The following is a 12,928-nucleotide window of genomic DNA, read 5'->3' as shown; positions in this document are numbered from 1 at the left end:
AAAGCTTTAAACCTGGTTACGTTGTAGCTGCGTAGCTCAGCGCCATCGGCCCAGAGCTGCCGCGGAACAAAGACGGAGCAGGGAAAACCCTGCAGGAAGATGGCTTTTGGCTTCCCCCACCTCCCCTGCCAGCAAAAGAGATGCCCACAGCAGCGGCCCTGTCTGCAAACAACAGCCTTTGCTCTTCCCTTACCTGTGGCTCTGCCCACCAGCCACAAACTAAGTGGCTATTGCCACAGGTTTCTTGGTCATGACTAGGGAACAGCTTTCCAGCTTCTTTGCTTTTATCTTAGTCCTGAACCAAAACTATCCCCATCTCATCCACCTGTAGCAGCCGTTTAGCTGCAGGACAGGCTGACAGGGTCCTCAGGGCAGTAACACAGCAGAAAGCCCCAGCCTCCACATCAGCCAAACATCCAGCGTGCCACTGTCCAGTGCTAATGGCAAAATGCAAAAGTTCTTTATTAAGCAGAGCAAAACCCAGTATAAAAAATGAAAACACAAAGCAACCAGTCCACACAGAAACTTTTGTTTTCCAGGTGTCTCTTAAAAATATTTACTCTAAGGTATGTTCCCACCCCAAACTCACAGGAAGGACTCCCTCAAGGCTCAATACTGCTGGCCTGACAACAGCTCCTGCTGTCTCCAGTTCAGGCTCTAGCAACCCTTCCCTTTCTCCAGGTCATGCAAGGACTTGCACTGTCAGGAGAGGAACCACCTTCTTCCCTTATGCTCTGAGAAGCAACTCCCCAGTGTCACACAAGAAGCATTGCTCCTCTCCAGGTTAAGGCCACAGCACTCAGTTCTAGGAGCCTGAGAAGCCAGGAGAACAGTTCTGCCATTTGCCATAGCGCAATACTGGCCACAACATCTTCAGCTAAGGGCTGCAGCTCACAGTGAAGAAGCACAATCAACCGCTCACCTTTCCCTGCCACTCACTGTTGCAGAAGTAGAACCACTGCCAAAGCCCAGCTGTCCCACAGGGACATGGACAGCACTGCACCCAAGCCCCTTGGTGCACCTGCTTCTGTCTATGCCAAATGTGTTTCTACAGCCCACCAATATGGCCAGAGCCAGAGAGGGTAAACAAGCAGAGAGGGCCCCATCAGACTCTGCTTCTGTCTGTAAACACTGGGTGAAAAAGCACAAGTGGGTAATATCTGGTGTTTCCAGCAGTTTCAGGATCCCATTAGCAAGGCAAATTGCTCCAGCCCACAGGCAACTGTGAAGACTCCTGTAAACATTCCTGTCGCTTTTTCTCACGTTTCTCTGTGAACAGCCCTGGCATCCAAACAAATGCTGCAGCAGCACCTTGCCAGGGAACACAGAAACCTCCCAGTAACCTCCTGCACCAATAGGCTGTGGCAGTGCAGGGGAGGGGGCTCAACATCATGGACTCAGAGCTACAGGCCTGGACAGTTGTTTCTTCCTCTCCTTCACGCTGTCAGGAGGAAGATTTCTGAACAGCAAGAGCATTTGACTATTTGCAAGCCTTTGTGTCACCCCACTCTGAAGAACTGTCCATTTAGGAAGAAGGAGTTGTACCTGAATTCTCACCCTTTCCCTGACTGCAAGCAGATATTTGGATCCTCTAAGCCACAGTCTCACTTCCTAGAACTGTGGGTACCCAAGGAAGATCCCTGCACATATGCCATGATGGCATTCTGCAAGAAACTTGCTCGCTGGGCCTCCTCTTCCCTCATCCTGGAGATCTCAGCCTCCTTCATTCTCAGCTTCTCCAGCAGCAAAGAGATCTCACCCTCCTTGTCCAGCAGTGCTTCACGGTGATTACTGGATAGGGCTGTGAAAAAGCAGCATTAGTAAAGAAAATCAAGGTATCCCTGGAAAAAACAGGAGCAGGCCAAAGGCAATGGAAGTGCTACAACCAGCAAGCATACAAGAGGAGCTGCATGAGACAACATGAGAGGTTTTGCACAGGTAGCAGGCACACTTCACTGCGCAGGAAATCCAAATTTTGCCTGCTATGCAGCTTTGGGTGGTCATCTGAGTCTTGGTCTCTACAAAATGAGGAATCCCTGTAAATACACATGGCTGGAGAGTACAACTCACAGGTGTACTCACAGGCAGGAAGCACTTGCTGTCACTACCTGTGAGCACAGCTGAGTTCCAGGCCCAATGCAGGGTAACTCGGAGTTACCATTTGAGAAGCAGGAAAGGACCCATTACCTTTCAGCTGTCTTTCCAGAGCTGCAATCTTCTCTCTCAGCCCATCCTGGGCTGTGCGTTCAGCCTCCAGGTGCCCAATCTGTTCTTGTAATTCCACTTTCACCTTATTTAGCTCTGTCACCTTCTCCTCTTCCTTCCTGTCCACATACTGACACACAAAGACAAATCCATGAACAACCAAACAACTTCAGCAACTTGTTCTGGCCCTGTGGTGACTATCTCTACTCCAGTCCAAACTACCTGCTGAAGTTCCTCCAGCCTCCTCTTGAGTCCATCAGCATACAGGCTCAACTGTTTGGCTTTAGCTTGGGCCTCAGCAACCATCTCCTTTTGCTTAAGGCAGCAGTTCTGAGCTTCATCCCTTGACTCAGTCATCAGCCGCAGCTTCTCTTCTAGGTGTTCTAGGCGTTGCTGCTGTAAGACACAAAGGAAAATGAAAATTAAACAGTCCCACTTCATTCCTGTGAAGAGATTCTCCCCTCTCTGTTCCTAATACAGTGAACCCTTTATTGAGTCAACTGGCACTGACAAGCAGAGGACACAGTCCTGCTCCTTGCACTCGGAAGTGACTCCAAGCTGCTTCCTCTTGCCAGGGAGGCTGGCAGAGGACAAAACACTCAGCTGAGAAACAGAGACAGGTCCCTGTCACAGCCAGTGTTTACAGCCAATGCTCCACCTTCACTTCCTCCATCCCTCAAACGGCTCTGCAGCGCCACTGCATGCAACCCAGCAACTGCTGGATCCCATATGTCAGATTTCTATGTCTGTAATTCAATGAAGCATTTTCTTTTGTGATGCTACAAATAAGTAAATATTCTAATAGCTTTTGTGTTAATATAGTGAATATTCATTAATATTAATATCCTATAATATAGGATATTAACTTAATTGACATTTTCAGAGTTCAATAAGACAGTGACTTTATTTACCTAGCAACAGTAGCCACCTGAAGAAATTTCTCAGTGTTAGAGGAACAGGAGCACCCCATTAAAGTTGTCATTAAAAAGAAAGATCAACATCTGGCTGTTGGCTTCAGATGTTGGCAACTTAAACTAAATCTGCCATGACAATATTGACATCAGTTCTGTTAGTACTGAAGACAGCTCAAATTAGACTTTTCAGGGCTCCCTCCTCAGCAATCACACCATTTGTGGGTCAGTAAAACCCAGAGAGGAGTGAGTTAGCAGCTCCCCAGGACTAAGACATAGCCTGGGTAGCCAAACCACTTCATTCCCACAGGCAGGTCTGTCCTTACCTCCTCCAGGCGCGCCTGACTCCGCACTTTTATCAACTCCTCCTCTGCCCGTCCTCGCTCAGCTAGTGCAGCTGCTTTGACTTGGCTCAGCTCCTGCCACAGGAACATTGAAAATCATTCCAGACAGAGAAGCTGCATTGCTGCCACACTGACCAGGAAACACGAGCAGCTTCCAGTCGCAGGCTATAAAATGACACAGCTCTCCTCACTCAGGGGCAGCAAAAGCAAACAAAGATACAAACCCTTCCTCAGTTCAAGACTGCTATCTAAGTTCAATGTGAATTTCAGTTATATGAGGGCACGTATTGGTTAAACCTTTCCAAAAAAGGGAATAGGGAAGAGCACTGCTGGATGTAGCTGGGGAAATAGATATGGATGAACATGCTACACTACTTGTGACAACATAGTCACAAGAATCCCGTAAAGTCAAATCTTAGTAAGACTCTAACCATGTTCAATGGAATCCTCATTTTTGTCCAATCTGAATTTACAAGTTTCTCCTTGGAACCTTCTTTCTTAGTCCAAAGCAGTAAAAATAATTTTAGCTGGTATACTGCTGTTTTCTGTTCCCCCTTACAGCACATGACAATCTTTACAGAGGTCTGCAGTCAGAGACTCCACAAATCTTTCCTGGCAGCCTTCTCTGTGCACTGCTATATGAGTGTTCAAATGTGCCCAGAGCACTTTTTTTCACCTCGTCCAGAGATATCCTGATGGCCTCCAGCCTCTGGATCCTGTCGTGCATGGAACGTTCACTGGCCTCCATCTGCTGTGCCACACGATCCACCTGCAAAGCAGCAGAAACTAGCAAGTGACAGAAAACCATCCCACCTCCAGGCAAAGCAAGCAGCAAGACTACTCATCATGATAGTGAAGCATCCTCTCACTGACCCACCTACCAGCAAAGCAAAATTCTTACCTCCCCCAGAACTCCACTAGGAAACAGTAGTACAGATGGAATCTTCCCTCTAGAAACTAGGAGTTTTTAGACAGAGATCCCTCCCAGGCCACAAGGAGGGAGTCCAAGCTCTCATTGCCAAGTTATATAAAACACAACAGATTTATTTTTTAACTGTAATGTTGGTAAAATCTTCCTGGCCTGTGACTTTTCTTAAAAGATTTCAATATCTTCAGAGAAATCTATTAGTATAATTTTATTTTGGAGAGATTTCAAACCTCAGTAACACTGCAAAGATAATTGGTGGCAGTCTGTTGGCCTGTCCACACTCAGACACAACCCCCTTTGAAACATAACAGAGAAGGAATTAGCATGCTGAGCCCTGTTAAAGGACTGCTTGTGTATAAGCAATTAAAACATTCAAACGTATTTATTTCAGAAGCTGGGAAAAATTCCTCATTTGTAATTACCTCTGTGTAATTACCTCAGACCAACACAAAGGCCAGCCTCCCAGCCTCTCCTGTAGCATCACATACCACTCTGGCCCATATTCTTGAAAGCTTGAAAATCTTACTAGCTGGTAGAAAGTTTTGTGATCTCTTCAGTCAGGCTTTGCTTGAAGAAATGACCCATTATTCCCACAAAAAATCTGAGCTCACTAACTTCTAAACTTTTTTAAGAGCACATTACAGCAAACAACGATCTCCACTGGTGATGTATGTCAGGAGCAAAGAAAGACTAACCAGGATGCTGCAGAAACCTCACCCTTACCTCTTTTACCCGAAGGGATTCCACGTCTTCAAGGCTTTGTTTAAATCTTCTTTTCTCCATTTCCAGACGTTCTGCAGATTAAAAGCAGGCATATCACAACTCTGGCATGCCTGCCACACAGCTGTATTCATACTTTTTCACACTCTGTCAACCCTTTCTCCTCAGCTGCCGGTGCAGGAACAATGATCCCAACCACAGGTGTCCCCAAGCTGTCTCTACTCCCCCACTCACCTTCAGCCTCCACAGCCCGCAGCTTCAGCTCTGCTGTTGTGTTGGTCAAGTCTTGTTTCACCTGGAACAGCTGATCCTGCTGAACTTTGCACTTCCTCTCCAATTCATCCACCTACATAAGGAAATTACCACCACAAAGGTTTTTCTTTTCCTATTAGCACAAAAAGTTGGCTGTACAGGACAATGAAGTGACACCCAACCAAGAATCAAAGTAGAGACCATAACATCTATGGAGCAGATGTTATACACGTTCAAGAGCCACTTCTCAGACTTGGACTTGGTTTCCTACCTGATTTCTCAGCAACAGGTTTTTCTCACTGGCAGCAGACAAGTCATGCAAAAGCTTGCTTTCCCGATCAGCACCTTCCTGCAAACAGAACCAAAATTAAAAACCTGTACTCCCCCTAGTTCTTGCACTACCAACCTGTGCCAACCAACACCATCAATAACAGGGCTCCTCATCACACCTGGCAACTATCTATCTAATTTACACAAGAATTTTTGTCATGGTGGCTTTAGCTAAGCAGTAACGGTAAAAATCATGCTTGCCTATTGCATCCAGCATCCCCCAAATCCACACAAACCAGTTATGACCTATAGCCCTGCTCCCAAACATAACTAGGACTTATCCAGCTCACCTGCTTTTGTTGCTGGAGCTCCCTGAAGTGGGACTCAGCCACACAGTTTTGTTCCTGTTTCATGGCGCTCAGCAGCTCTCCCAACGTGTGCACCTTCTGCTCAGACAGAGCCAGGGCAGCTTCAGTCATCTGCAGCCTATAAAGAAAATCACTTTATGGAGCCTTTTCCAAGGCAGACATTGCAGCAAGCTCTCTATGCCACCTGGTACAAGGTGCTAATGTCCATCTTGCAGTAGGTGAAATCAGGCTACCTAAATGAGGCATTTTTGCTTCTGGGAAAAGGACACCACTGACCTCTGTACACAGCAGCACTGCAGTGACCTGGGACTTCTCAGGGCCCAGAGTGCTAGTGCCCACTGCATTTGCCCTGCACTGTCTTCCATGAGCCAATTTCCCCGCCCAGACCCCTCCAGGATTTGCCTGCTCCCACAGAACAAAGCTGGCTACTTTGTATCACTGCAAAGTTGTTTACAATTAGAGACAGGACTTTAAACGTGAGTAGCAGAAGCAATTTACTTGTTCTGTCCAAGAGGGACACGTCCACATCACTGCATGGCATGAAACGCTGCCTTTACCTGGCAGAATTCAACTAGGCAGGGTTTGAAGTCAAACCATGGCCATGTGCATATGGCTCTGCATAATCTCACACTTCTTCTGAGCACCTCTTCCTCATTGTTCCCAAGCCAGGCTCCTCCATACCTGCAGTGCTTCCCACAGAACACTGTCAGCTGCCAGGGGAAACAGGCAGAGATTCCTGCCAGGCTGTAAACCATGCAAGGAACATGTCCCCATCCCATCTGCACAATCCTTTTTCTTTCTTCCCACCTTCTGTAATTCACTCGCTCTTACACCAATGTAGTCATTTTACTTAAAAGCAAGCTAAGTATCTAGTGTGGCAAACTCAAAGGCTTGATCTGACTGTAATTTCTGGATATTACTGCAGAACTAACCAAAATAGTAATCCAGCTACCCTACAAGATTATCCCTTTTCTTAGAAGCTCTGTTTGGCACTGCTTATACAGCATAAACAGTGGGAAGACAAAGGTTTTCCTGCTCCATACTTGGTTTTCAGTGAATTCATAATGGAGTACTGCTCATCCAATGCTTCCTGCAGCTGGCTGACTCGTGCTGCAGACATTCTGCATTTGAGAGGAAAAAAAAGGAAAAAAAAAAAAAAGTGGGTAATTTCTGCCAGGAAATGGAGAGTGCCATCAAAGAGCAGGAAACATTTCGAATCTAACTCACTTCTCACTCCTGGCTCTTTCTTCTTTCTGCTTGTCTACAGTATCCACAAAATCCATGAACTGTGAGCAAGGCAAAATTCAGTGAGAAAATTAACTGCATCAGCTACAAACCTTTACATTTCTCATCTTTCTCTTCCCAGCAACAGCTGAAGACATGTCAAGCCACTCTACCAGAAGCAAACTGGAAGTCTGCTTAGTTTATTAGCACATCTGAATAAGGTCATCAGCTACAGGGACTCTGCATCCCAAGGTGTCAAATGGAAAAACAGATCTCTAGGTTTACACCACTTGGAAAATATCAAATTGCAAAAGAAGAAACGAAAGCACAAATAACCAAAACTCCTCCAGAACCCAGATTAAATATGTTCAGCAGGGATGTCCATACTCACACTATCCCTCAAATAACCCATCTCAGAGGACTGAGCCTCAATGTACTAAATCATGCTGTGTGCCTGCCCATAAAAATGCACGTGCAACTTCAGGTGCACAATAATACTGCCACTGAGTGTTCTGGGAGACCTCAAGGGAAAGCAAAGGATTCCAGGTACCCCATTTGAACTGCCAACATCTGCTGACCTGCTTGTTCTTCTCATCCTTCAGACTCAAAACCTCCTTGCTGAGGATGTTCACTTGGTTCTGGGCCTCGCTCAGGATAGCCTCACGGTCTTGGTTGTGATCCAAGGCTTGTTCTGATGCAGAGAGAGCAGGAGAACATGCACAAGCTTCTAAAGCAACAGAGTAGCAAGCACTGCTGGAAGAGACAGCACTCAGGATGACCACTGGATATCAGAAGCAGCAGGACAGTTACCCTTCTCAGACTGGCCCATGTAGAGATAGTCCCACCTTACATCACAAGGTGGGATGGGATCAAAGAGAGCAGTGTGTGTGGGGTAATCAACACCTCAGCCTCAGGAAAGCTGTTAACTCTGCTGTGGGCAGGACAACAACACAGGATGTGCTGCATAAGCCACATCAAAACTTGGCTCATCAGAGGCAAACTATGAGCAAGTCTCAAAGTCTCAGGTTCATTCACATGGCACATCAATCTCTAATAACTCAATCCAAACTTTTTTTTTTTTTTTGCTTTTGCCAGTCAAAGTGACACTTCCAACTTGATTAGCCCTCACTAAAGGACAAGAGAAGGCGACATAGGGCACTGTGGAAATGCTATTGAGAAAGGGAGGGAAAGAGGGTTAGCTCTCTTCTGGAGCAGCAAGTGCCCTATATCCCCCAAGTGCTGGACTGGGAAAGGAGTTAAGTGATTCATTACTGTACACACATCACACTTACCCACAGCTTTCAGGATGTCACCAGGAACATTGTTCCCTGCCAGCTCCAGCCTCTTCAGGGTCTTGTTGCTATGCAAGCAGTTCAGCAACGCTCGGCCACCCAGAAGCCCAATGTTATTCCATCGCAAATCTACACAGAAAGCAAACTTTCACCATGGCAGTCACATCTGCTGAGATCCCAGATGATCCTAGCACAAACACAGGTGAATACTGTGGCCCCTTTCAAGATGAATGAGAAGGAGAGAAAGTGACAAAGCAGGAAAGGCAAGGATAAATCTTTAGTAAACTGCAGGAAGCCATGACAGTTACAAGTCTGTGTCTCACATTTGGCTCTCACGTGCCTTCCTTCCACAGACAGAATCTGTGGATGAGAAAGAATCAGCAACAAAAGACACATTCTCCCGAAATTCCAGCAAAATTCCATATAAGGACAAAGTGAATGTGAATTAAGGATCAAGAGTCTGTCATGAGGCGCGCCACAAATAGGAATGAAAACACTTCTTCCTCCACTAAAGACTGTTCTGCCCCAAGTACACAGTTTTTCATCTGTAGGTTTGGTTCCAGAAATTCCAATTTCAGTTCCCACTCTCCTAAGGCCATGGGGCTGAGACCATTCCCTGCACAAAGCCATCAAAGCACTTCAGACTGACAGGAATTGGGAATGACACCAATCAGTTGGAAGAAATTGAGGCAAGAAACCTGAAGGCACATGTGTGTCTGCATGCATGTATGCATGCATACATGGGCAAAGAACTCTTACCCAGCTCCTGAAGGCTGGTATTCTGTGTCAGTGCCATGGCCAGTTCTCCAGCCCCTTGATGGTTAATCTGGTTATTGCGCAGATCCAGACGTTGAAGAAAGTTGTTTGCCCTCAATCCTTGGCAGAAAAAGGAGAAGCCCTCCTCCCACATGCCGAGACTGTTCCATTCTAAGGTCAGGCTAGGGAAATCAGGCAGGATTGGTGTTTGTGGAGTCAATGGTCAGCTGTGTGAACGACACATGGATCACGGCACACCCAGTCACACACCCAGCTCTGGGAGCAGACTCAGCTTCAGAGAGCAGCATGCTGCCAGGGCCCAGCATCCTCCAAAAGAGCACCTCCAGTTCTTGTGCCTTTGCCCGTCCCACCCCTCACAAGAAATTGCACCACTTGGCATTCCTCCCACCCCAATAAAAAACACCCTCAATCCTTTTCAAATGCTGGGCTCCATCTGGCAGGAATAGCACAAAGAGAGGTAGATATATTTTTTACCTCCTGATGGATTTGTTCTGCCTAAGAAGTTTTCCCAAAGCCTCAGCTCCCATGGTTCGCAGGTTATTTCCCTGAAACAGAAGCCCCAGGTGATCAGCTAAGCTTCTCCCAGTCCACCTAGACCACGAACACCACCAGACACATCCCAGCTATAACGCAAATTTCAGCTGGGCAAAAATGGTCCAATCAACATTTGTTTGATGTATCAATCAGGCTTCCACAAAATGAAAAACCCTGGAGGAACAGTGGATCCATACACACCACTGGTCTTATAAGGGCACCATGACTGAGAGCTTGCAAAAATCACAGAATAGCACAGGATCAGCATGGACCGTGACAGGGCAGAAAACAGCAATTCCAGAGAAACATAACTATTTTAACACACTTCATTAAGAAGGACTCTGTTAATACTAGCACAAATGAGTAAGAAAGTTATGATGCAGTTTGTGACTGTGGAAATGCCAAAGGAATACAGACAGAAAGTCACTCTCAGCAGAGAGACAATCACATCTGAAGGCAGATGCTTAGTTCAAAGCACACGCTAGTCAAAAGAAAGAAACACAAGTAGGACAGCTCGTAACTCACTGATCAATACAGAAATCCCAAAAAAGCCTACATATGCCTCATCTGCCCAAGCAGCAACTGACAAAAGGTACATAGCAATAGCTTCCTATAAAAACAGAGTAACTGAATAAAAGTGGATAAAGATGACTGGCAAAGTAACTTCGGATAATTGTGACGTGGTGTTAATGAGTCAAGGAATGAGTCACTTGAAAACAAAAAACTTACAGAAGTATGCATCTTGTTGAACAATCCTGCACCAGGACTGTCCAGTTCTCTTTCTCATTAAGCCTGTGCTTTTTCCTTCTCCACCATAGAACACTGTTAATTCTTTTCAGACTCACCTTCAGATCCAAAGATTTGACTGTGGTGTTGGTGCAAAGACCATTCAACAAAAGCCTTACACCTGAGCAGAAAAAAAAAAAAAAAAAAAGCTGTTTATTTCATCTGTGAAACTCTCTGCCTAAACCAGCTATCATCCCAGTGTATCACTGTTAAACAGCCAGCTCAGGAGACGTGGTTGCGATAAACAAATTATTTGAAAAACTGCAACTGCTGCTGGAAAGCTTGAGCCTGAGCTTTCAGGGCAGGAGACTGTTTATATATTCTCAAAAAGGTGTCGGGGCAGAGAACTACCTGTCAGCTTGTACATCTACCCGACTCAGCCCTGAAAAATCCCCAGAGAGGCTCTGCGGGCTCGGACGGGCTGCCCACGGAGCCCCCTCACTGCGGGCCACTTTAACCGGCCGGACCGTCCCGTCCGTCCGCGGCCAACAGAGGCACAGCTGCCCTCGCCGCCGGAGGGAGAACCGAGGGTGCGTGCCCGCCGCACGGCCACGGGCCGGGCACCTCGGCCGGCCTCCCGCCCCGCGGCCCGCCCGGCGCCACAGGGAGAGCGGCCCCGCCGCACCTTCCTCGCTCAGGCCGCAGTCACCGAGCGCCAGCGCGGCCAAGGGCGCAGCCCCGGGCAGCAGCCGGCCCAGCGCGCTGCACGTGGGCAGCGAGAGGCTCTGCGCCGCCAGGTCCAGGCGGCCCCCACCGGGCCCCCGCAGCCGCCGCAGTACGGCCTCCTGCGGGGCCGCGCCCGCCGCCGCGCACAGCCGCGCGTACTCGCGCCCAAGCTGCTCCATGGCCGCGCGCGCTCCCCCGGAACCGCTCCCCCGGAACCGCTCCCCGCCCGCGCGCGCTCCCGCCCGGCGCGCCCCCGGGAGGCGGGCCCGGCCGCGCGCGGGCCATGGAGGAGCGGGGCGGTCGCGCCGGCGGCTTCAGGAAGGTGCGGCGGCCCCGGGCGCGGCCCCCAGCGGCGGGCGCGGCCCCGGCCCCGCTCACCCGTTCCTCTCTCCGCAGGACACCGTGGATCGGCTTCTCCGCCTCCATTTCCGGGACGGGAGGACCCGAGGTACCGGGGCGGCGGCGGCGGCGGCGGGCGGGTAGGGGCGGGCCGCGCCCCCTCCTCCCGTAACCGCCTTGTCCTTGCAGTTAACGCGGACGCGCAGCTGCTGATGGCCGAGCTGCTGAAGGTCTTCGTCCGAGGTGAGCGCGCAAGGCCGCCCCAGCCCCGGAGGGCTCCCGGCTCCTCCCGGCCGCCCTGCGGCTGCTCCCGTCCAGCCCTGACCCGGCGTGCGGAGCCTTCCGGGGCCCCGGGCCGCCTCCCTCCTCCCAGCACAGCAGCCCCAGGTGTGACAGCTCCCGGACCCCTCTCACTGCCCTTCCCTTTCTTTCATTGCGCTGCAGAAGCAGCGGCACGGGCAGCTCGGCAGGCCCAGGCCGAGGACCTGAACAAGGTGGATATTGAACAGCTGGAGAAAGTATTGCCACAGCTGGTATGTAACTGTGGGCCTGAACTGCATGGGAGCAGAACGAGGATACGGGCTGAACAGCCTAATCCTCGTCCTTTTGGGAGTTGTTTTGAGAACCCAGCCTCTGTCCTGACTCGCTTGCTGCTCTTTCATTGCAGCTTCTGGATTTCTAGAGGCCTCCTGAAGCACATGTCGCCTGTCAGCAGACAGTCCTGGCCTGACACGTGTCTCAGCCTCAGAGACACTCTGGGACAGTCTCAGCTTTTTCTTCCTCTGCCCTTTTGCTTGTTTCCTCTCTCCCTTACCAAGCACAACACAGCCCAAAGCAACGATGCTGTCAGATACCATTTTTGAGAAGAGGGTGCCACAGGCTTAATTTGTTCAGCTGAGTACATAACTGGTTTCCATCTTGCTGCCCTACTCCTGTAACAGAGGCCAGTATTTCACAACATGGTAAGAAGCTGTTGCTTTCTCAGCTAATGTGAGAAAGAGGTGCTGCTTCACAGAGATGCATGGAAAGACTTAATGGCTGGGAATACTGTCCAGCCTTCAGGCTCTCATTGCCTCAAGCAGGCAGCTGTAACAGCAACTCCAGGTGCAGCTCCAAGCCTTCCAATGAATAGGTCATTAACAGGAGCTTAGTCACAGGCTCTTGCCAAAAGCAGGTAACTGATCTTTATTTTATAAATAAACAGTGTCTGTCCCTCACTACCTTCCAGTATTTCTCAGGCTGTGACATCAAAGAATGCTTGAAACCTTTTAACCATTCAATATTCTCCTCAGAGGCTGCTCCCCCTCTGCTA

At 48.9% G+C, this 12,928-nt stretch overlaps 2 protein-coding genes across 3 annotated transcripts; one reads left to right on the top strand and one right to left on the bottom strand.

Annotated features, from left to right (window-relative positions):
• Positions 1-438: 438 nt before the first annotated feature.
• On the bottom strand, positions 439-11,471 carry LRRC45 (leucine rich repeat containing 45). Of its 2 annotated transcripts, XM_071451461.1 has the most exons (17): positions 11,237-11,471; positions 10,671-10,732; positions 9,766-9,836; positions 9,274-9,452; positions 8,515-8,643; positions 7,801-7,913; positions 7,226-7,284; positions 7,042-7,119; positions 5,981-6,116; positions 5,632-5,709; positions 5,343-5,454; positions 5,112-5,182; positions 4,137-4,229; positions 3,443-3,535; positions 2,428-2,601; positions 2,188-2,335; positions 439-1,801 (listed from the first exon to the last, which is right to left on the bottom strand). In XM_071451461.1, exons 1-17 carry the CDS (start codon positions 11,454-11,456, stop codon positions 1,605-1,607), a joined length of 2,013 nt encoding a protein of 670 aa, XP_071307562.1. In that variant the 5' UTR covers positions 11,457-11,471; the 3' UTR covers positions 439-1,604. The 2 variants fall into 2 exon arrangements, with proteins under 2 accessions (XP_071307562.1, XP_071307563.1); XM_071451462.1 differs by lacking the exons at positions 10,671-10,732; positions 11,237-11,471 and having other exon boundaries at positions 9,274-9,497.
• On the top strand, positions 11,465-12,833 carry CENPX (centromere protein X). Its single transcript, XM_071451480.1, has 5 exons — positions 11,465-11,599; positions 11,674-11,725; positions 11,806-11,859; positions 12,061-12,149; positions 12,284-12,833. Exons 1-5 carry the CDS (start codon positions 11,561-11,563, stop codon positions 12,296-12,298), a joined length of 249 nt encoding a protein of 82 aa, XP_071307581.1. The 5' UTR covers positions 11,465-11,560; the 3' UTR covers positions 12,299-12,833.
• The last annotated feature ends 95 nt before the right edge of the window (positions 12,834-12,928 follow it).

The sequence above is a fragment of the Agelaius tricolor genome, unplaced genomic scaffold (genome assembly GCF_023055355.1).
Source record: "Agelaius tricolor isolate 1412-34295 unplaced genomic scaffold, bAgeTri1.0.p SCAF_32, whole genome shotgun sequence".
Classification (NCBI taxonomy): domain Eukaryota; kingdom Metazoa; phylum Chordata; class Aves; order Passeriformes; family Icteridae; genus Agelaius; species Agelaius tricolor.
The sequence above is the reverse complement of the archived record's forward strand: the minus strand, read 5'-3'. Positions and strand labels throughout refer to the sequence as shown.